Consider the following 22,557-nt stretch of genomic DNA (forward strand, 5'->3'; position numbering starts at 1 on the left):
TGGATGCTGCGCCTGCCTCTGGCTGATGGGCAGTGGCCGAGGTATTTATAGGAAATAGGCAACATATTTGCAGCCTGGGGACAGTTTCCAGCCCAGGGACAGTTTCCAGCCTGGAGTATGTTCAGATTTAAGCTCCACATGGTTGCAGGGAGAGGTCGCAGAGAAATGGGCGATGCCGGCTCCAAGCATTGCTGCCTCCTCCCAGTGCTCCCAGAGGTTTGGCTGCTTGCTTTGGCATCAGAGGTCACTTCCCAGCTCTCCAATCCCTGATCCCGGCTGCCAAGCCCCCTACCCACCTCCCTGTCTCCCAGAGAGCCCCTTTCCAGAAGGGTTGTGGAACTCTGGGCTCCGGAGAGCTGAAGCTTTGCCGAGGGGCAGAGGGATCCCATTCTGGGATTCCATAGGGGAGTCCACGCTTTCCTCGTGCTCCTTTAGCAGTCCCAGCGGGCCACATCCCCACGTGTGACACCTCTCCCGTGCCCGCGGCTGCTCCCGCTGCAGGTGATGCTCCCACAAAGAGCTCCCTGACTCTGCTGGGACTCTCCCAGCCCCTGGCACTCCGCCGGCCTGCTGGGTGTGGGGAGCGCCTGGGGAGCCGGCAGGGCTTGGAGCGGCATCTCCACCGGGACCAGGGCGGAGCCCGAGGTGGAAAAAACCCGGGAGCATAAAGGAAACTGTGTTGTTGCTGCCCGGCCGAGCGGAGCGTCCGGGGGCTGAATTGCGAGCGCGATTCCGTGCGACGGGCTGAGAAATCCCTTCCCGAGACCTAAATATTTGCTTTTCCTCTTTTTCCTTGCGTGGAAATAAACGCTCCTGGCTGGAGCGCTGCCAGCAGCAAGCCCTTGGGCTCACCCAGCCCGAGGAGAAGGGCTGCACCGTCCGGCTCCTGCCAGTGGGGGACCCGGAGCCTAAACACGGTGGAAAACATGCCTGTGCCTCCTGGAAGGATGGGGAAAATGGATGAGAGGCACTTGGAATAGGCATGGATTGCAAGAGGCAGCTCCATCAGGAGCCTCTCTGGCGGCAGGAGATGCCCAAGCGTTGGGAGCCGCTGTTTCCCCATGGAATGGGGGGCATTCCCCATGTGTGATGCCACGGGGATACTGGCTGGGTTTGGGGTGTCAGGGGGCTGCCACCCTGGTCTCTGGGGTGGGAGGATGGATCCTCCACAGCAGGATGGAGGGGGGAGGGAGGGCAGCTCCACACCCCGGGTTTGCCCCTGCCCACAGTTCCACAGGGCACAGGGAAGAGCAGCCCTGGGATGTCCTGGCTGTTTCAGGAAATCAGAGGGTTCGATCTGAGAGGGAAATCTCTGCTCTCCACAACAAATCCCAGCCTGTGGAGCACACACACACTGCTATCGCTGCCAACCACCCGATGCTGGGTGTGTGTCGCTGTCAGAGAGGCACATGGGACACCAAAACATCAGGAATCAGCTCCAAGACACACTAAACACACCCAATTTCCTTATTCTCCAGCAATTCAGCAGCTGTCAGACACTACCAGGCTAGCCCAGCACAGGGGACCCTGGTCCTTGTGGTCCTCACCATCCCTCCTGCCAGGGATAAGCTGTGCTGGGAGGTGACAGGGCTGGGTGGAGTGACACAGGGACAAGGCTCCTGTGAGAGCTGGCAGGTGACAACCATCCTCTGGGACGCAAAAGCCACAGGAATCAGAGTGTCCTGGGTGAAGGTCATGGATGGCTGAGCCAGGCACCAGCCCGAGGACTGTGGGAGCTGTACCCAGCACTTCTGTGGAGAAAAATCTCCATGTTCCAATGGCATTCAGGGAATCAGGACTATTTTTGTAATGATTTTTTTTTGATAAATAGCAAAAAATGGGCTAGAAATCTGCTGTTTGGTATTACCAGAAACAAGCAGAGAGCACTGAGCACAGTCCCTGTGCCAAACCCCAGCGAGGCACAGAGAAACAAATCCATGTGGGGAGAATCCCTGGGAGTTTGCACGATGCTGTTTCCTGCAGGAAACAGCATTTTGCACCCAAACACCGGGAATACAGGCGGGGAGAAGCAAACATCCAGGTACAGGAGCACCCAGGGATGCTTTGTGGTGCTGCAGAAGGAGCTGAGCATCCCCTTACCCTCCAGGGCTGGGAAAGATGAAAATACCCAGGGGAAGAAGCAGCAGGAGCTCTCACCATGGCTACACACACTGCTCATGGGATGCTGCTTCTTTCCCCAGGCAGAAATCGCAGCTCTTCCCGCTGCAGAGGAAAGAAACAATGCCTTGCAGGGGCTGGGATTGGATACCCAAAATTTACTTGTTATCAGAAGGAAGGAGCTGGCAGAGTTCACCCCACCCAACAGGGATTACGGTTCTCAGCACTCCCACAATGCGAAAAATCTCTCTCTTCCCTGCTGGTGGGAAGAGAAGGTGGATTGCAGCTGCTCCCAGAGTTGGTGAATGCAGCAGAAAGGGAGAAAAAAGGGTCAAAACAATAATAGATTGAATATGGAAAGGACATTTCCATGCAACAGCTGATTAGAAGAACGAACTGGCTCAGATTTGATCCTGGATTTCTTTTTCCCAGGTATGGCCCATTCCCAGCTCACCCAGGCACAGGATGCTGGTGCACACGGGTGGATCCATGAAGGCCAACAGACAAGTGGCAGCAGGGACCCCAAATGGTCCTGTCCTATGAAAACTCTCAGAGGGGGAGACTGCAGCCAGGGTATGCCCCAAAGTGGTATCCAAGCACTAAGGGATGAAGGGAAAAGTCTTGAGCATTGCAGCCAAAATCCCAGATAATTTTGAGGGGCTGGAAACCACAGGTCTTGTCCAACAATTTCTCCTCTTCTCTTTGCTCCAGTTCATTTGTGTGGTCATCAAAGCTTCCCTTCCCTCCCCGTGGGCAGAAATTGAGGGATATTTAGTCTGAGCTCTTTGCCCACCACCCAGAAGCTTTGGCAGGTACTTAGTTGCTCCTCCACCCCTCAGATATTAGTAATTCCTGCACCTTTGGCTGGCACTCCTGGAACTCTTCTGCCAAACCAGCCGTGCCAAGGGGTGAAATGTGGGAGCTACAGAACACCCAGGCAGGGCTGGCAGCCCCCATTCCCTGGGAAAACCCTCCTGAGGAGGCTCAGCAGCTGGTGTGAGGGCACTGGGAATAAGGCAAAGGAGAAAGAAGACCCAATGTGGATGGAAAAAATGCAGGAGATGGTTCCCAGCTCAGCGCCTGCGGCAATGGGACTCTTCAAATTTGGACATCTCAGCTAAAAAAAATAATCAATGTGGAATGCAGGGAAAGAACAGCCCTATTTCGAGCTGCGACTCCTCCCCGTGTGCTTGGCCTCCCAGACGACTCAGAAACTCAAGGCACTTCTTCCTGAGCTATAAAAAGAGCTGGAGTGGGACTGCAAGAGCTGGGAAGACAAACAAGGGAGTAGCGTGTCCTCCCGCCGAGGGCAGGAGAGGGGTGAAACCAGGGAAGGTCTTGCTCAACCTACCTTTGGAGGTGCCCCCAGGGAGGGAGGGAGGGAGGGAGGGCTGGCAGGAATTCCAGGCTGGATCCCACCCACTGCAATGCTGGCTGTGCTGTGTCCCAGGGCATCCCATCGCCTGCCAACACCTCCTTGTGGGTTGGGTCCAGGATCCACCCCAGCCTGTGCTTGGGGGGGCTCACCACAGGTACCATGGAGAGCAGGGACAGGGCATGGAGGGTCCCCCCAGGGTCACGGGGAGGAAGGAGCCTCACCAAAAAATCTGCTCCCCATTCCTAGGCTGGTGAAAGGGTTAAGAGCCTCACCCAGCACCTCCTCCACACATCCCAGCAGGACATGATGGACTGGGCGAGTTTCAGGGGATCACGGAATTCAGCAGGCTCAGGAATACCCACCTTTGCCCTCTCCAGACAAGTATTTACCTCGGTGGAAGCAGCCAAACCTTGCTGACTGTCGGAACATTTCGTTCCCGTTTGTGAAGTGCACAAAACATTCCTGGCTGGAAAAAACACCACCAGGTCACAGACTGGGAATGGCTCCACCAGGAGAGATGAGTGATTCAATGGCTTCATTGACTCAGTGCAGAAGGAGCATCTCTTCTGGGGGAGCCATTCCCACCTACGCTGACTTCTTCAACACTGAGGAAGTCAAAGTCTTCTCCTGCCTCCACTCCAGCACTGCCTTAAGGCCTTGGAAAATCTCCACATACACAGCTGGTGGTGGGGGACACTCCTCCTGAGCAGTTCCAAGGGTTGAGATGGACTGGGAGGTCCACAAGGAGCAACCTGAAGATGGCAGGCTTGGTGACCACAGCTCAGGACAACTGACAAGGACAAGGTGACATCACCTCAAGTTGCACCAGGGGAGGTTCAGGTTGGTCATCAGGAGGAATTTCTTCACAGAAAGGGTGTTCAGGCATTGGAAGGGGCTGCCCAGGGGGGTTTGGAGTCCCCATCCCAGGAGGTGTCCAAGGAAGGCCTGGATGTGGCACTCAGTGCTCTGGGTGGGGATCGGTCAAAGGCTGGACTCGATGATCTTGGAGGTCTTTCCCAATCCAAACCATCCTGTGATTCTGTGGTGCCCATGGATCAGCAAGCACCAGAGTGACCTGCTGCCAAGCCCATGGAGATGCTGGAGTGCTGATCCCTGCTTTATTCAGAGTGTGAATTTAGCCCACACCTGGATGAACAGTGGCTTCCCCAGGATCAGGCTGGGGATCTGAGGGTCACATCTGGCTTCTGCAGAAGATGCCAACTGCTCTGTGCAACAATTCCCAGAGCCCTCCCACGCCCAGATGCCTGATCCTGGAGGAAGGAGTCCCTGCCCATGGCAGGGGGTTGGGACTAGATGATCTCTAAAGGTCCTCCAGGCTAAACCCACTGTTTGAAACAGCCTCTCAGCACACAGAGCTGCCTCTTGTCACCAGAGAATTTCAATCTCTCCTTTGGTAGGACATTTCTCCAGCTTGCCAAGCCTCACACCAATGGAGAGCATGTCCTGTGGCTGTGGTCATGGTTGATGGTGTGCCATGAGGATGGGCTCAGCTTTGTGGGGTTGCTGCAGGCCCTGGCCCTGGCCCTGGCTTCCAACAGCATCTTCAGGCCAGCACAGAGGGTGCTCTTACACAAACCCAATCCCCACTACGGCCTTGTCTGGGTGTGTCCTGGAGCCTGTGCCCTCCAGGAAACTCAGCACTCACTCATGGATCCCCTCCTGCCCCTTGCCCATGCTGGTTTGGTGCTCCCACCAGCAGGTGCCTTTGCATCCCCTGTTTCCATTTCAGTGGCTGGAAAAGTTGTGGACTGAGGAATCAGAGCTCCTCCAGCTTTATTCATCTCCTAGGGAGGTTGCCAGGCTGGTTTGATGACTTGGTCATGAAACTCAGGGTTGTGAGGGGGACTGGAGTTGTCCAAATGTGCCACAGTTGAGTCCTGAGCTGGAGAAGACCCTTTGTACTTGGCTGTGGAGCAAACTAACAAAACCCTGCTGAGCTGTGGATGTTTTATTCCAGGACTTCCATAATTTACACGCTATTTTTACCTAGCCTGACTGGTGGCCAGCTCCATGTGATGACAATAAATCCCAATTTAACACCATCAGCCTGTGCCCTTCCCGGGTGGGTGTTTGATCCTGCCACTCCAAGTGCTGCCCCAAAGGCTGGTGGCAGCTGGATTTCTCTTCCCAGGGGGTCTCCAGTGGTCCAGCATTCCCTGCCTGGATTTCTCTGACCTTCACCTCTTTGCCAAGTGACCTGAGTCCTGCTGGGGCAGCACAGCTCCTCAGCCCTCGCTGCTGTGCCAGTGGAGGGCAAATCAAATGCTCTCCATGCAGGAAAGAGGGAATTCCACCAGAGAAAGGGACACTCTGGGAGAAACAGCTTCTCTTGCCAGGGCCAGGCTGGAGATTTGCTGCTCATTGTTATCATTTGTCTGGTTTATTGGAATAAAAGACGGATGAGAGCAGCTCAACGCTCTGCAGAGAGCACATGGCATTGTGGTTTATTTTAATTAGCACATGCTGGCTGGAAAATCGTGTTTTCCAGTCCCTGTGTTCACATGGGATTGAACAGGAATACAGGGTTTGTAGTGGTGTTGCAAGGTGCTCCTGTCAGAACATCAGGGACACCCAGGAATTGCCCTCCTCCTCCTCCTCCTGAGAGCCCAAAAATGGGATGTCATGAGTGTGGAGACCTCAGCAGTCGTGGTCCACTGGGACTCTTAAAAGAGCACAGGGAAAGTTTGAACTCACACAGCACAGAATACCAGAAAAAATCAGGGAATCTGAGAAATCCCGGAATGGCTTGGGTTTGAAGGGACCTTAAAACTCACCCAGTTCCAACCACGCTGCCCTAGGCAGGGACACCTTCCACTAGCCCAGGTTGCTCCAAGTCCCCTCCAACCTGGCCTTGGACACTTCCAGGGCTGGGGCAGCCACAGCTTCTCTGGGCAACCTGTGCCAGGGCCTGCCCACCCTCCCAGGGAACAATTCCTTCCCAATATCCCATCTAGCCCTGCCCTCTGGCAGTTTGAAGCCATTCCCTGTGTCCTGTCCCTCCATCCCTTGTCCCCAGTCCCTCTGCAGCTCTCCTGGAGCCCCTTTAGGCCCTGCAAGGGGCTCTCAGGTCTCCCTGGAGCCTTCTCTTCTCCAGGTGAACCCCCCCAGCTCTCCCAGCCTGGCTCCAGAGCAGAGGGCTCCACCCCTTGGAGCAGCATCGTGGCCTCCTCTGGACTTGTTCTGAACTTCCAGCCCTGGAAGTGTCCAAGGCCAGGTTGGATGGGGCTTGGAGCAACCTGGGCTAGTGGAAGGTGTCCCTGCCCATGGCAGAGGGGGTGGTACGAGATGACCTTTAAAGGCCCCTTCCAACCGAACCCACTCTGTGAGTCCATAATAAAGTATTAAATGTCTCTATGTGCCTTTGAGAAAACAAATGAGAAATAATTCCCCTGTAGCCTGTGGAGCTGGGATCACTTTCCCTGCCCTGCAATTAGCCCGGAACAGACACAATGTATAATTAGTCACTCTGTGGGCTGGGACTTGCACATCCGGGCTCAAACACCAGCTGTGCTCCTGCTCCCGCTGCCACCCGGGGAACAGCCTGTCCCCAGGAAGTTTCCTCACTTGGTGACTGTGCAAAATCAATCAGCCAAGCTGGTGCAGGGCTGGGGGCCAGGATCCAGCCCTTCCTCCAGCCCTGGGCTGCTGTGGGACCAGGCGCAGAGGGGACGGAGCCAGCGGTGGGGTGAGGGTGGTGAATTTGGGTCCTGGGACTTGTGCTGCGGTGCCATGGGCCAGATGGTGCCAGGCAGGATGAGGGTGGGCACGGAATTTGGGTGCCATGGGCCAGATGGTGCCAGGCAGGATGAGGGTGGGCGCAGAATTTGGCCACCATGGGCCGGGTGGTGCCGGAGTGGGCGATGCTCAGCCTGGCCCGTGTCCCACCCACGGGATGATGCACCAGCAGCTGCAATGGGCACCTTCTCCCCATCCTTGGCTTCTCAATATTCAGCCAAAACTGCCCCTCCTACACCTCCAGCCCCTGTCCAAAGGGATTTTTCCCCTGGGAGAGCAAAGCTGGGATGTGCCACCCTCTCCTCATGGCAGGTGCCCACATCCTACTGTCCCTTCCCCACTGTTCTCCCTGGGGCCACGGCTGGTGCTGGTGGAGGGGATCACACTCCCTGCAGAGTCCCCTCACTGGGAATTTGTTAAAAGCCCCTGCCTTCCTAGGTGCTTCTCCCCAAATCTTCAGGAGGATGGAGTTAAACAGGATGAATTTAAGGGGGCAAGAGCCCCCCCTGCACCCTCAGCACAGGACACTCTCAGTGGGCAAAGGGGTTTTGGGGCAGCAACACACCCATCATCCCTGTCTTCCACCCAGCTTCTGGTGTGACCCAGGGCAAGGTCCCCCCTTGTCACTTGGTGGTCCAAAACCATCACATTCCCAGCTGGACCAACCCCAAACTTATTCAGCATCAAACCTATTCACCCTCCTGAGGCTCAGCCGCTCCTGGAGTCCATCCCCACATTAAAAATATCAGCTATTTCTGCATCTATCTAAAAAAAACAAACCCCAAACCCCTCCATCCCAGCTCGCACTAACGAGAAAAGCAGCCCCCCAATCTGCTACAAGACAAACTAATTTCTTTCCCTGGGGATTGAAATAAGTTCCTAAGAGGGAAAAAAAAAGGCACGAGATGAGTCATTTCTTCACTGCCGAAGCTGCGCTCAATCCCCAGCACCTCTAATTCCCACCAAAAGCCAGGAGGCTGAAAGCACGGGGGGTTCACGACAGCACAAAGCCCAGGAGCTCCTTTTCCTGGAGATGAAAGAGCCGTGAATTAATCCCCTGTATCACCTCCTCCCCCAGGATGGGCTCAGCTGCCTCCAGCCCTCGCTCCCCGCAGCCAGGAGCTATTTTCTCCCGTTCTCGCCAGTGTCAATATGTTGCTTTAAATATCTTTTTGGAGAGGCTGTATATATATATAGCCCCACTCTGGTGCTTTGAAAGGAGCCTCATTTCCTGTGTAAGAACTGAAGTTCCTGGCAAAAGCTGCCTCAGGCTGCAGCATCCGAACCACAAGAATTGTTTTTTTGTTTTTTTTTTTCGGTAGTAAAATGGCATTTCCTCCATGACTGAGAGCTGGACTGAGCTGGGTCAGGTCTGAAACCAGCGGGGTTGCTGTGGGTGGGACATGCAGGGCCATATTGCCACTAATATAAATGACAGGAGAAAGGGATTAATCGCGTTAGTGGGGCTGCAATGGTGCCTGGAGGTGGCACAGCCCCATGGCAGGGATGGGATGGGCACAAAGCTGCTTCTAACCTGCACTTGGCTGTGAGAAAGTTTGGTTCCCACATCAAAAACATTTATTAACCAATACCAGGGCAGGGGGAAAAAAAAACATTTCATCTGTACCTCATACTGCTTCTCCTTCTTTTGCACCGTCTCTCTGCTCCTGATTTTTGAGAGGGCTCCTCCAGCAGCAAGGCAGGAGGATGGAAAACAGCTTTGCAACCCCTGAAGGATTGCTCAGGGATAACCAAGACCTTAAAAACCTTCGTGGGGAGGGAGGGAGATGTAACACCAGCTGTGCCCTGCCAGGAACGTGTCACACCTTCCCACCAGGAATCCCTGAGCTGGAGGATCTGACACCTCCAGCACCACTCCGGGGACTCTGATGGCAGGAGTGGGGATGCAGCCAGAACAACAATCACCTTCTGCTGCAAATGTGTCTTTCCAGGGACATTTCTGAGTCATAAATGGCTTTTAGTGCTGCACACAGTCCCAAGGAGCCAGCGTGAAAATGTGCCAGAGCTGGTGGTGGCTGTGGCAGCCCAAGTGGTCCCTGTTTCCCTTTGCTACTCCACGACTTTCCCAGAAGCAGCCAAAGAAGCTGAAGTGCAAGTTTTTTTTAAGATTTTCTGCAGGAATTGTAAGGAAGTGTCTTCTCCCAGTGCTCACACTGTGAGGATGGATCACCCTTGGGATTGCCCCTGTGGCACAGGGACCGTGCTGGGCACGCAGCCACAGCTCCTGGCACAAAACCCCAGCAGTCACGGGCTCTGGGGGACAAACACGGAACTTCTGTCCCCTTCCACAACCCCAGGCACTGCCTGCACCTCGTGTCCTCCTCCCTGGGATGCAGAGAGTTGTGCTGGTGGCTCTGCAGCCCAGGAGAGGACAACACACCACACTGTGCTGCTTCCCTTCCACCCAGGAGCCACAGGGGTGGGGACAAGGGCTGGAGCTCAGTGCACGTCCTGCAGGCACTCCAGGGGCACTTCCCTCGTCTCTGCTGTCCAAGCACTTCTGCCTCTCTCCAGTTTCACAGAAGAGGGGAGGGGACTGAGCAGGAACAGCTGAGCTGGGCAGGAAGGAGACCTTCCCACCCCTCCAGCTTTCCAGGGACCAGCTGGTGCTTGGCAATGCCAGGCAGCACCTTTGGGAATCTGCAATTCCACCTGCACTGATGCCTTGCTGGCCACGTCCAGGCTGGGAATGAAGGGAAATATCCCATGGCAGCCCAAAACAGGAGGGAAGGAGCAGCACAGCCTGGGAGGATCCTCCCTGCCCTGCTGAAGTCCTTCATCCTTCTGGCTCCACTTTGACACTCAAGACCTCGGCTCATCCAACATCTGGTCTTTGCCAACCTAAACAAGGAAGACTTTCCTTACAGACCTGTGACCCCAGGACATGCCCCTCAATCCGCCCAGGAGAACTTGAAGGGGATGCAAACATCAGATACCATGGGAAATGCAAGTATTTATCTTAAAATACGGCAGAATTTTCACTTTTGGTGGGTTTTCTCCTCCCTTGCTCTGCCCAAAAATTTACTGGACCGAGTCTGGGGTGATGAGTGGTGGTGAATCACCAGAAAAAGGGGGGACAGTTGTTGCAATGCTTGTCCCCTCATGGCAGGGCTGGACCCTGAACCGCAGGATTTGGTGTCCCTGTTGCTCAACTTCCCATGAAAACTCTCAGCATTGATGGGAAAGGACAAGGGGGAGCCCCTGGGTGTGCCCACAGCTCCCCCCCGAGCTGCTCCCACCCAGGAGGCAGCGGGGACAGCACCACAGGGACACCACGGTGGGACATGTCCTCAGGGCTCTCACATCTGCATTCCCAGCAAAACTGGGACACCTGACCAGCTGTGGGAGAAGAAAAGGGGTCACCAGGAAATTTATCCCCATCTGTCCCCAGACCCAGGAGATGGACGTTGTCAGAGCAGAGACGTCGTCGTGCAACGTGACGGCCACCACGGAAGGTCCCACCACCAGGGAAGGTCCCACCACCTTGGGAACATCCCACAACCTTGGGAACATCCCACCACCAGAGCTTCCCACCACCTTGGAAGCATTACAGCACCATGGAAGCTTCCCACCACCACAAGAGCATCCCACCACCATGAAAGTGTTCCACCACCACCAGAGCTTCCCACCACCACACCTCCCCACTGCTGGGGAGTCCCACCACCAGCAGAGCTTTGTAGGGTGCTCAGACCCCAAATATCAGGCGTTCCCAACCCAAGGAGGTGTTCCTCAGGCTCTCCAAAAGCCCCCCTGGACACAATTTTTGCCTGTTTGGACTCTTTTAGCCCAAAATAGGCTCTGTGGTTTGGAGTGGAGGAGGGAAGGAGTCTGTACACGCAGAAACACGGGGAAAAAAAATCTTCATTTAAAGCCATTTAACAGCTGAAACTTTTCTTAAGAAAAGTCACTTTCAAAAAGAAAAAAACCAAACCCACAAAGTCACTCTAAAAAAAAACCTCTAAAAGGAGAAGTTGGACAAAAAGTGGATGACCAAGACCTAAGGGGTGCCTGGCAAGTTCCCTAACCTGGAGAGAAAGAGAGAATTACCCAGAAACAAGTTGGGGGGGGAATAAAAAACAGAGTGAGAAAGGGAATTGCATGGAGATGAAGTAGAGAAGAAGGAAAAGCCAGGCAGGGATGTGCTGATTAGTCTGGGAATCTGATGGGGAAGATGAAATCTGGCTTGGGGGGGATGTGGGGAGAGGTGGTGGGGGCCAAGTTCAGCTCTTCCTGCTCCTTGGATCAGCCATGGGATGCCTGGAGTTCCCATGGGCTTCCTGGGAAGCCCATGGGAACTCCAGGCATCCCATGGCTGATCCAAGGAGCAGGAAGGCTCCATGTGCAAACCAAGAGCCTGGATAAATAATAGATGTCTGAGGTAACTTGAGCAGAGCCCTGTGTGTGTTCCCTGCCCAGCTTCACACCCTGCTGGGTTTTCTACCTGCAATCCCCCCTCAGAGCTGATCCTTGGGCTTTAGTTTCACTCCCCACATGCTGTTCCCACTCTGGGCTCATCCAGGTCTGATCCCACCGGTCCTGCCCTCAGTTTCCCTTCCTCTCCCACCAGTACTCTCCATCCCTGGACATGGAGCAGGGCTGAGGTGTCCCCATCTCCTCCTGCTGCCATCCCTCCCTCTCCACCCTCCCCAAGCCTCATCCAGGCTTCCCAGCACGTCCTTTCTCCAAACCACCACCTTTTTTTCCCCCCTGCTGCCCTCCCAGCTCTGTTGCCACCTTTCCCTCCTGTGGGACACCTAAAAACCTGGGTGATGGGTGGGAAGGCCCCATCTGGACACTCTGGATGCTGCTGAGGAGCAAACTCCATCTGCTTTCCAACACATTGGTTCCTCTTCCTGGGAGCCACTCTGCAGGGACAGCTCCTGCCCTCTGCCACCAGAGCTCTCTGGGAGGACCCAGCAGGGTGTGGCTCATCCCACTGGCCACAGAGCCACTCCAGCGGACACAGAGGCTGTGTGTTCCCAGGGTGGCTCCAAGGACAGGGTGGCACTGGCCTGGGCACAGTGCCTGGCTGTGGCTGGGCTCGGATCCCCACCCCGGTGTCCAGCCCCGCTGGGGTCCGGGCTGAGCAGCCCCTGCTGGGCTGGGCAGGGCTGGGCTCAGAGTCCCCAGTGCCACCGCCCCGCGATGTCCCCAGGCTGCCGCGGGGCTCATCCCCATCGCTGTCCCCACGTGGTGACACACTGTCCCCCGGTGGGCGGGCCCGGGCGGCCACACCCACCCCGCCAATCTGCAGCCACCTGGGCAGCCACGCCCGCCAGAGCCCACCCAGAACACCTGGAAGGGACACGCCCACCCGCACAAGCCCCACCCCCTTCCCAAAACCACGCCCAGCTGTGCCAACACCTGGGTTATCGGGCAGGTGAGCCCGAGCTGGCCCCGCCCCCTCCTCACCTGGCTGTCCCCGCCCACTCCGATAAGCCACGCCCACCAGACACAACCAAGCCCCGCCCCTTGTAGAGCCTCAATGTACCTGTCAGACCACGCCCCCTACACAGACCACGCCCCCTCGCGCAGAACTTCACCCCCACCCCGCCCGCCCGCATCCCCCGCCCCGCCCGCACCTGGGCGCGCTCGAAGCTCTCCCGCTCCGCCTCCAGGCCGCCGCCGCCTCCGCCCGCCCGCCGGCCCAGCACCTTGGGCAGCGGGTTGGCCACCTGCTTCATGGTGCTGCTCACGCGGTCCATGGCGGCCCCGGCCCCGCCGCCGCCCCGGCCCTGCTCCGCGCCGCCGCCGCGCGGGCCCCGCGCCATTGGCCCGCCTCTGCCACTCACCGCGGGGCACGCCCCCGCGGCACCGCCCCGCCCCACCGGCACCGCCCCCGCCCCGCCTCACGGCTGTCATTGGTGATTAGCGCTGCCACTCAGGAGGCGCCCCGGGCAACCGCCAAGTTCATTGGTGCTGCCGGACGCCACTCAACGCCTGGCTCCGCCCCTCCCAGAGCGCCCCGCCCTCCACCCCGCCCGTGGGGCGCGTTCCCTCGGCACGGCTGTGGCCACGCCCCCTGCTCTGTTCCCTGTCGTGATTGGTCCTCGCGCCTGCCGCTCTGCCCTCGAGGCCCCGCCACGCCCCGCCCGTGCGCGGCGCCCCCTGGCGGCGGTGGGAGGGGCTCTCAGGGGCCGCTCGGGACGGCCCGGCCGGGATGGGCCGGGATGGGCCGGGATGGGCCGGGATGGAACGGGACGGGCCCAGGCACGGGGCACCCTCTCGGGGTTCACCGGGCACGGGCGGCTCAGGGGCCGCTGCCCAAGGGCTCTGAGCCGCGGCTGAGCCCTCCGGGTCCGCAGGCCGGGGGGGTCCCACGGGCCTGCACGGCTGGGCCCGACCCGGCCCCTGTCCCTCCACAGCCGGGCCCGGAGTGACTCGGCATAACCTGATCCGGGCCGGGCTCTCCGGTCCTGTCACCCGTCAGAGACTTGTGCAGGGTTACATGGGGTGTTGGGAAGAGATTCTTCCCTGTGAGGGTGGGCAGGCCCTGGCACAGGTTGCCCAGAGAAGCTGTGGCTGCCCCATCCCTGGAAGTGTCCAAGGCCAGGTTGGAGGGGCTTGGAGCAACCTGGGCTGGTGGAAGGTGTGGCAGGGGCTGGAACAAGATGATCTTTAAAGGTCCCTTCCAATCCAAACCATTCCTGTGATTCTGTCAGCCTGGTGAATTGCTGAACTCTGGCTGGCTCCTGTTGTTTTTCACCAGGAATCCCATCCCACTCCAGAGGTGAATTTCCCACTTGGAACATTTCTACAAAACTGGGACAAATGAGTATTTCTCTGAAGAGAATCCACAGAAATGGTGCAGGGGCTGTGCTGAGGTGGTGCCCGTTGTGTTCCTGCATCCTTAAAAAGGTGTCTTTGCTCCAGATGGGGAGGAACTGTGGAAAACCCTGCCAGGGGGACAGGGCAATCTGGGAGCAGCTGTTTAAAATGTGGGCTGTCAGGACCTCTTGTGCAAGCAATTCTCCCAGCAGAACTCTTTTCTTGTGGCTTATTTTTCAGCTGAAATCGTTACCACACTGGGACCCTTCCGGTGGGGCGTGGGATGGGCTGTTTGCATCCCAGGCCTTCCCGCTCCCTGTGCCTTGGATATCAGATCCCAGCTGCTGGGAAATCGGCCTGCATGGAGCAGCGAGGCCATTCCTCCCACCCCAGCCTGTCTGGACTCCCTGTCTGCCCTCTCCCTAATGCACTGTCTGGAAAGCTGCCTCCTTCCTTGGGGTTGCTCCCAGGGGAGGTTTGATGGGCTTAATTCAGCTACTATTGCAGCAAGGTGATTAATAATTGAAGAAATGAAGTCATTGCTCAGTAGGGATGGAGGAAAGGAGGGCACTGGACAAAGGACAAGTGAGGGCTTTGTGATCTGGACCTCTCCCACCCTCTGCCCAGCTCGGAGCCTCCTGCTCCTGGACCCCCCAGTGAGGGACCACGAGGCTGAGACCTGACTTAGCTGCCCCCTCTTGCTGAAGAGCAGTCACATCCTCCTCTTCAGAGCCCACTTTGGGACCTGGGCAGAGGCAGAGGAGGGCACCTGGATGTTTCTCCCAGCTGCTCCTGCCTCCTCCAGGCAGGGGCTGGAACAGGATGGAGCTGGGATCCAGCCCATGGGCTGCAAGGATCCCCCCTGGGCTGGCCCAGTCCATGCAGTGTCTCTGCTGGAATGTGCTGTGGGGCTCTGCAGGGATTTGGGGCTTTTCCAGTGGGAGAGGGTGCCTTGCTTCCAGGTACTGAGAGAGGAAGACATGGAGCTGTTCCTCTTGGGGGGGTTTGTTCCTCTGCCTCAGGTTCCACTGGGAGATGATGGGGAAGGGCTGGAAGTGAGCAGGGTGAAGGTGGGGTGGGCTCTGCTCTTCTCCCCCACAAGCAGATCATTTTTGGGCTGGGGTTCACCTGCTCTGGTGCTCTGTCCTCACTCCCAGGAGGCTGATCTGGAGGGTGATGGCAGAGCCCCTCCTGGGGGTGTCTGGCCTGTATGGGCACATTGTCTTCCCCAGTGCCACCCACAGTCACATTCCTGGGACAGGAGGGCCTGGCTTGGGCTTGGGAGCGTGGCCACCTTCCTTGCTTCCAGTATCTCCCTGGAATGTCTCACCTGAGTATCCTGTGCAGGATGGAGACCACATGTCTGGACATGGAGAGGACACACTGGGCAGCCAAGTGCTCAGCAGAGTCTGAACCCCTCAGGTGCTGCCTCAGGCTGGGCAGGGGGCACTGGAGCTCGTCCTTCATGCCCCGAGGCTCCTGTGCACAGCTCCTGCTCCACCAGGACAGCCTCAGAAGGGACCTGAGGGAAGCCAAAGGGAAGGAGAAGTGGCAGGAGGGGGACCAGAAGGGACTGCAGTGGCTGTGGGCCCTGCCCACAGCTCAGGGATGCTTTTTTCCCAAGGGCTGGGACCTAAAGGTTCCTTTTCCAACCCCTTCCCCAGCCAGAGCTGGGAGAGTCCCAGGGTGCTGCTGGGACTGGCCTGGCCTCAGGGAGAGCACAGACCCCCCCTTGTTCCAGCAGGAAAACAGAGACACAGAGAGTCCCACAGTCCTCCCTCTGTTATCCCACTGGCTGTGCCAGGACACAGGGCTCTGAGCTAAGATCCTGCTCCTTTCCCCCTCCAGAGGTGGGGAAAAAGGGATCCCCTGCAAATATGGATCCCAAATCCCTTCAGCAGCCCCTTTGGACACCCCAAATCACGATGTTCTGATCCCACCTCAGCAGATGAGCTATCCTTTGGGGGGGGGGGCACATCTGGAAAGCCCCTCAGGGAGGGCAGTGGCAGTGACAAACCTTCCACAAACCCAGTCCTGAGCCCCAAACACAGCCCTGCCCTGGGGATGGGGTGATTTGCTCAGACCCTGGGATAAAAACACCTTCTGAGCCCAAGTGCCCACCTGGAGGGCAGGGTGGTGGTCCAGACCTGGCAGGAGGGTCCCTGAGGAGCAAAGAGTGTGCCAGGAGGAAGAGATGTCGGGTGATGTTCATCTTCGATCCCAGTTTTTGAATGTTCTGGGCAAACCAGGTGCTGCTGCTGAGTTTTTTGGCTGTTTGTGCTGCCAGAGAGCCCCTGGGCTGGTACATGGGGCAGGGACAGCCCTGGAGCAGAACCTGGGAGAGCATTGGAGGCAGAGGAGCCTGGGATGGGAGAGGGTCTTGGAGAGGACCCCTGTCCATGGGGCTCTCACCTCTGTCCTGGTGAGGTGTCCTGCTTGCCCAGGTGTAACCCCAAAGCATCACCTGATGTGTTTTCTGCACTGCAGCCTCAGCAGCTGCCTCTGCCTGTCCAAGAGTTCAAAAGCAAAGCTGAGCAGATTTCCAGCTGGATCTGCCAGGAGAAGAGCTGAACCCCACAGGGACCTCGGGCTGCAGGGGTGGCTGCAGGTGAGAATCCAGCTTGGGAGCAGGACCTGGAGGTGGGAAGTGCTTGCCATCTGCTGGAGAGCTTCCCCTTGGCACAGGCAGCAGGTCCAGCTGGAGCATCCCACGGAGCCCAGGTCTCTCCCAAGGCAAACTGGCTTTCACAGAATCACTGAGGTTGGAGAAGATCTCTGAGATCATCGAGTCCAACCTCTGACCCATCATCACTTTATCAACTAGACCAGAGCCCTGAGTGTCACCTCCAGGGATGGGGACTCCACCACCCCCCTGGGCATCCTCTTCCAATGTCTAATCACCCTTTCTGTGAGGAAATTCTTCCCATTTCTTCCTTTATTTCCCTGTTGTGAGACAGCTTTGGCTGCCAGAGCGGGATCACTGAGGAAAGGGTTCCTGTGTGGGATTTGGGGTGTGCAGGGTTGGGTGTGGGAGCCCTGTGCTCCCCCTGGGGCAGCGTGGGGAGTGCATGGGGCAGGGGCTGTGGGTCTGCAGAGCCACTCGATCCCTGTCTTCCCTTTATGATGTGGGAAACCTTCCTGCTCCCCACAGCTCCCTGAAGGAGGTTTTGGTGAGGTGGGGGTTGGGAAACAGCCTTGAGTTGTGCCAGGGGAGGTTCAGGTTGGATACTGGGGAACATTCCTCCACTGAAGGAGTGGCCAAGCCCTGGCACAGCTGCCCAGGACAGTGGTGGAGTCACCATCCCTGGGGGTGGGGGGGAGGTCAACAGAAATACAGATGTGATGCTCAGAGACGTGGTTAGTGGTGGCCTTGGCAGTGCTGGATGGTCTGGATGATGCTGGAGGTCTCTTCCAACCTTAATGATTCTGTGATTCCATAATTTCCATGACCCCACATCCACCAGTGCTCCCGTGGAACACTGTTTTCTGGATTCCTGCCAGACTTGCAGTCCCCTGTACCTCCAGCTGGTGACAACAGGAGGCAGAGTGTGCAAGAGCAACGCTCCCTGTGGCAGCCTCAGGTCCTGCCTCTCTCAAACCCGACACCAAATGCTTTTATCTTCGTTCCTCTGAACCTCATCTGCTGTAGATAAACCAGCCACGCTGTGCTGGGCAGGCCCTGCTCAGCTCCAGGCCGGTGGGTGCTCGGTGCACAGGGTGTTTTGGGGGAAACAAACGCATAAATTGGCTGGAATTTGGGACAGGCTGTGTCTGTCCTGGGAAGGGCCACCTGGCAACCTCCTGCTCCTCTTGGTCCCGTAGTGAGGCTTTTCTAGGTGCCCCAAATTGGTCCTGGAAGATTGCAGGAACTGCAGCAGTGTATTTGTGCCTCGCCGTGGGCTTAGAAACTGTTGGTATCTTTGTGCTGACATTTACCGAAAATATTCATCTGGAGGCACATCCTGATGTGTAAATTCCAGTCCAGGGATTTCAGTGGGATTTCACAAGCTACCCTGATGGTCCTGTAGGACCAGCTGTCCTGGGGAATCAGAGGAACAGTCCTAGAGGATGTAGACTAAGGGTCCATCTAGCCCAACCTGAATATCTCCAGATGTGGCCACGGCAGAGACCTGGAAGAGAAAGGCCAATAATTGTGCTCCCCCTCTGGAATGCGCTCCCAGCCCCCAACCATTTTCATTTTCCAAATTGTCTTGAGCTTCTCCCTCTGAAATCCAAGCCCTGACTCAGCCACTTGGAAATTTCCTTGAGATCACCCTGTTCCTTGGCAGGGAGCTCCTGGTGGGAAGAGCTGCCTTCTGTTCCCTTCAAACCCGGCTCTTGCCAGCTCCATTGGATGGTCCATGGTTCCTGCTGAGGAGAAACAGGGCCTATTTGCTTTGTCCCTCTTTCTAGGCCACTTATCCTCTTGCAGACTTCAGTTGCCATGTGGAAAGCCTCAGTTCTGCTGCCTGTTCAATCCAGTTTCCCACGATAGTGGTTAGAGGTGGTGTGGTGAAGCCTGCTGAGGGCTTGAGCCAGCAGGGCTGAGCCAGCAGGGCTGAGCAGAGGCTTCCTCCTGCATCCCAAAATTGTCCTGGTGAGGGATCCAAAGAGACCATGTGTGGTTTCTATCAATAGATGAAACACACCATAAGGCAGAGGTTTCACAGCCTCCATAAATAGCCACTCTTTGGGATGTGTGATGTGGAGGAGGTTTTAGAAATCAAAATATTTAGAGATTTGCATTATTTGTCTTGGCAGGAAGGAGCAGCCAAGACTGAAATGCAGAATCTTCAAGGAAGGAACAGAGTTGAGGAAAAGAGTGAATAAGGGGAAGAGCAGAGGTGTCAAAACCTCCAAGAATTCCTTTTGGATGAATGGAAGCAGGAAACACGGTGTGTCTGAAAGGAGGGAGAATTCATTGACAACATTGAGGCACATTTGTATTCCTGATAGAAAATACTGATTTTTCAAACCAAATCTTGACATTTTGATCAAACCTGTAGCTGAATGTTGCAAGAACATCCAGAACACTCAGCTAAAAGCAACTCTGAGCTGGGCTGTGTTGGTGTGAGCCATCAGCGAGGAGGCTCCAGCTCATTCCCCAGCCTGTTCTCCTCCTCTCAGTTTTATTCTGGTCCCCGTGTGGAGATGTGTCAGAGGAGTGGAAAGCTGGTCTGAACAGGGGATGTGTGGAAGTTTGGGTCTGAGTGTGCTGGTAGGAGTAGAGGGTGTGAGGGGTGGATTTGGTGGCCCCTGGGTCAGCAGGTCACCACAATCCTCTCCTCATCTCACCCCGATCTCAATCTCATCTCTCTGAGTGTTTCCCAGTCTCCCAGTCAGTCAGATCTGTCTCCAAGCCTCTTTTGAGCAGACCCAGCCTCAACCTGCCCCCTGTACCCTCAGGCAGGGCTGTCAGCCGAGGTGTGTGACCTTGTTGTCACCTCTCCTGTCTCCTGTCATCAGCTGTCCCCTGTGGACAGGAGACCAGGAGTTTCATCCACACCTTCCCCAGCATCCCTGAGCAGCAATGGGGGAAAGAGGGTGCCAAGAGCTCCCAGAGCAGGGGGAGTCTGGGAACAGTGAGGGGGACCCTCATGGCTGGGCTGGAGGTGTGGCATGGCTGGATTGGCAATGGGGATGGATGGGAGCTTAATTTCCCTTTGAGTTCCTCCTCTGGGTTCCTGCAAGGCCTCCACTTTGGGCAGGGGGTTCTATTTTGTGACTGTCCTCCTCCACAGAGAGACAGGACCCCTTTTGTCACTGGACCATCAGGAAAGGCAGCCTGTTCTCGTGGCTTTCCCATTGTACTGTGATTGTCCAGCACCTGAACATGTTCATTTGCACCATGGAGACCTCATTCCTCCTCCACTCTCCTGAGGCTTTTCCTGGGAGCCTGCAGAGCCCTCCTGCAGGGATGGAGCATTTCCAGCAGGAGTTTTTCTGCCAGTGCAGTGACACCATTCCTAGCCCAAATAAACCAGCCATTCTCCTCTCTGTGTGTTTGTGGCTGGTGGGACAATGACAGAGCAGTGTCAGGAGGGGGTCAGTGCTGGAACCAAATGATCACCTGAGCCAACTCTGCTGTGCCAACACGCCCCTGAGCTCCTGAAGCTCTCTGGGAGGATCAGTGGCTGAGTCCTGTGCCCAGGGAGAACTGAGCACTATTTCAGCTGTCACTGGTGATGTAGCAACAGATCCAGCTCCCTGAGGACTTGCTGCAAGGGATGGCCAAGGGCAGAAGAGGAGCCCAGATCTGGGAAGGCACCACACTCCACCTTCTGCTCTGCACGTTTATGCACTGATGGCCTTCAGGGCCCCATGGAGGAAGCCCCCATTGCCTGGGGCAGTGCTACAAGTGGGGCCCAGCAGGGCTGTGGTGGGCACTGCTTGGTCAGCCTGGCTCAGGAACTTTCTCTGCTCCAGTTGCTGTGGCAGAGATGAAATGTCTGTGAATTGCCTGTGATGCAGATGTTCTGGGAAACACGAGTGTGTGGCAACCATGGCCGCTCTCCGTCCACTGCTGCGGCTTCTAGAGAAGAGATCCATCTACTGATCCTCTGAATCACCAATTCTGGGTTCTCTACAGAGTCCTGTAGTCAGGGGATAGGAAGTGATAGGTCATATCCTGTTCTCTTTCCTTTCATGGTATCGTACCATCGATGGGCACTGCTCTCGCTGGGGTTCTGGACAGTTCCTCCCCAGGCCTGTGGGGTGGCCTTGACACGGCACTTCTCCCATTGTGTCATGGCTTTCACCAGTGTTTCCAGCACGTTTCCATTTTTGGTCACGGTCTCCCTCTATAAAAGAGGGCTGAACCCAGGACTCCCACACCAGGCACAGCCAGGGGCACTCTGCACCAGTGCAGCCTGACTCCTACAGCTCATCTCCACCCACCAGGACCATGAAGACCTTCACAGCAGCCCTTGCTGTACTCTTTGTGGCTGTCCTCTGCTACCAGGTGTCCTCTTCTCCTCGTGAGTACAAGCTCTCCTCTCTGAGGAGCTCTCTCCTCTTTCATTCTGCTCTACAAGGTCTAGCAGTTCTTGGCAGCTCTCCCTTCCCAGCACCTGCTGTGGGAAAGGAGAGACGTGTCTTGCCTCGGGTCCTTGAGGGGAGGGTGGCTGTGGTGGGAGCCCACTGTGGGAGCAGCACTTCCTCCAGTGGGGATCTTCTCATCCTCTGATCCCCCTTCTCCCCACTGGCACTTTTCCTGATCTGGTGTAATCAGGAAAGTTCACTTCTCTTCCAGCTTCTCTCAACCATTTTGGTCCCTGCTGCCCTAAGTTCATCACCAGACCGTTGCCCTTGGGATTTGTGAGGAGCTACAAGCACACAGGCAGCTACTGCTCCCAGCCAGCTGTGATGTGAGTAGATCTCCTGCCCTGCTCCTGAGGACCCTGCTCATCTTGGCAGTGCCAGGGGGCCCCACATCCCACCTCATTCTGGCAAGAAAAAGCACCAGGCAGGGCTCTCCCATGTGAGGAGAACAGCTCAGAGGACGATCCCACATCCCCAGGCACCTGATTTATGGATGTCTTAATGAGATCTGAGCCAAAGGAGCTTTTGCTGGTCATCCCCCTCATCCACAGATAGTGGGACCCAGGCAGGATTGTGTCCCCAGGCAGGATGCTGGGGACAAAGTGGCTTAAGTGGCAGAGAGCAGGGCACCTGTAATGACATTGAGCCATCCCCCACCCCATTTCCTTGGGGCTGTTCTGCAGCTGTGGAGGTGTCTGCTCTTGTGGGGTTCACTGCTGGCAAGGAGCAGATGGTCCCACGCTCGTCTCCCTCTCCCTTTTCCTTTCCCCTCTCCCTCTCCTCTACTCACTGAATTTCCTTCTCCAGATTCACCACCGTCAAGGACAGGCTGGTCTGTGCCAGTCTTGACGAGAAGTGGGTCCAGGACATGATGACTCAATTAAAGGACAAGAAACTCAGTGAATGAGCAAAGCCCTGCTCCCTCCAAGCATTACCTCAGCAAGGACCGGCTCTCATGGGCACCTCCGAGACAAATCCCTGCTTTCTCATTGCCTAGGAGTTTGGCAGATTATTTAACACAGTGTTTAGCTCTCTTATTTAAGTTTCTGCAAAGGCAATCTTAATTTATTTGGCATTTTCAGTGAAACTTTTCATTCTCGTTTGCACTGATGGTGTTGAAGTTATTTTTGCATAATAAAAAGGAGCAAAACCTGCAGCTTGTCCCTCTGGTTCTTGGGATGCTCCATGGAGACTGCGGAGGGCAGCAGTGACTGGGTCCAGGCTGTCACTCGGGGTCTGTGGGTGGTACCTGGCTGTCCCTCAGCCCCTTTGTTCATCCTGCCTGTCCCTCCTGCCTCCTGCCAGGCAGTGCCCGAGCCCTGTCCTGTCCCATTCCCAAACTCCTGCTCTCTGTGGTGGGTGGGTGTCCTGGGGGATGTTTTGGTGTGACGAGGCATGGGGGTCACCGACCCCAGCCAGCACCTCCGGGCAGTGGGCAGGTGCCATCTGGGCTCCCGTTGTCCCGAGGGCTTCTC

At 56.5% G+C, this 22,557-nt stretch overlaps 2 protein-coding genes across 2 annotated transcripts in view; one reads left to right on the plus strand and one right to left on the minus strand.

Moving 5' to 3' along the window:
• The window catches only part of HIP1 (huntingtin interacting protein 1), a 42,475-nt gene extending 29,483 nt beyond the window's left edge, over nt 1–12,992 (minus strand). The window contains exon 1 of the mRNA XM_050325965.1: nt 12,856–12,992. Within this exon, the coding sequence (XP_050181922.1) occupies nt 12,856–12,978 (123 nt within the window). The 5' untranslated portion in view covers nt 12,979–12,992. The remainder of the gene's footprint in view (nt 1–12,855) is intronic.
• A 7,928-nt stretch (nt 12,993–20,920) lies between these two features.
• LOC126645508 (C-C motif chemokine 5-like) lies at nt 20,921–22,335 on the plus strand. Its single transcript, XM_050326018.1, has 3 exons — nt 20,921–21,018; nt 21,294–21,408; nt 21,890–22,335. The coding sequence occupies exons 1-3, from the start codon at nt 20,946–20,948 to the stop codon at nt 21,987–21,989; spliced, it is 288 nt and encodes a 95-aa protein (XP_050181975.1). The 5' UTR covers nt 20,921–20,945; the 3' UTR covers nt 21,990–22,335.
• Nucleotides 22,336–22,557: the final 222 nt, after the last annotated feature.

The sequence above is a fragment of the Myiozetetes cayanensis genome, unplaced genomic scaffold, assembly GCF_022539395.1.
Source record: "Myiozetetes cayanensis isolate MyiCay16 unplaced genomic scaffold, myiCay2020 scf30, whole genome shotgun sequence".
Lineage (NCBI taxonomy): Eukaryota > Metazoa > Chordata > Aves > Passeriformes > Tyrannidae > Myiozetetes > Myiozetetes cayanensis.

What these genes read in the sequence shown, in the direction of transcription:
- LOC126645508 (XM_050326018.1), top strand. Translation starts at nt 20,946, where the DNA reads ATGAAGACCTTCACAGCAGCCCTTGCTGTACTCTTTGTGGCTGTCCTC. An exon ending in CCAGGTGTCCTCTTCTCCTC is followed by an intron (nt 21,019 to 21,293) that starts GTGAGTACAAGC and finishes CTTCTCTTCCAG; the next exon opens with CTTCTCTCAACCATTTTGGT. An exon ending in TGCTCCCAGCCAGCTGTGAT is followed by an intron (nt 21,409 to 21,889) that starts GTGAGTAGATCT and finishes TTCCTTCTCCAG; the next exon opens with ATTCACCACCGTCAAGGACA.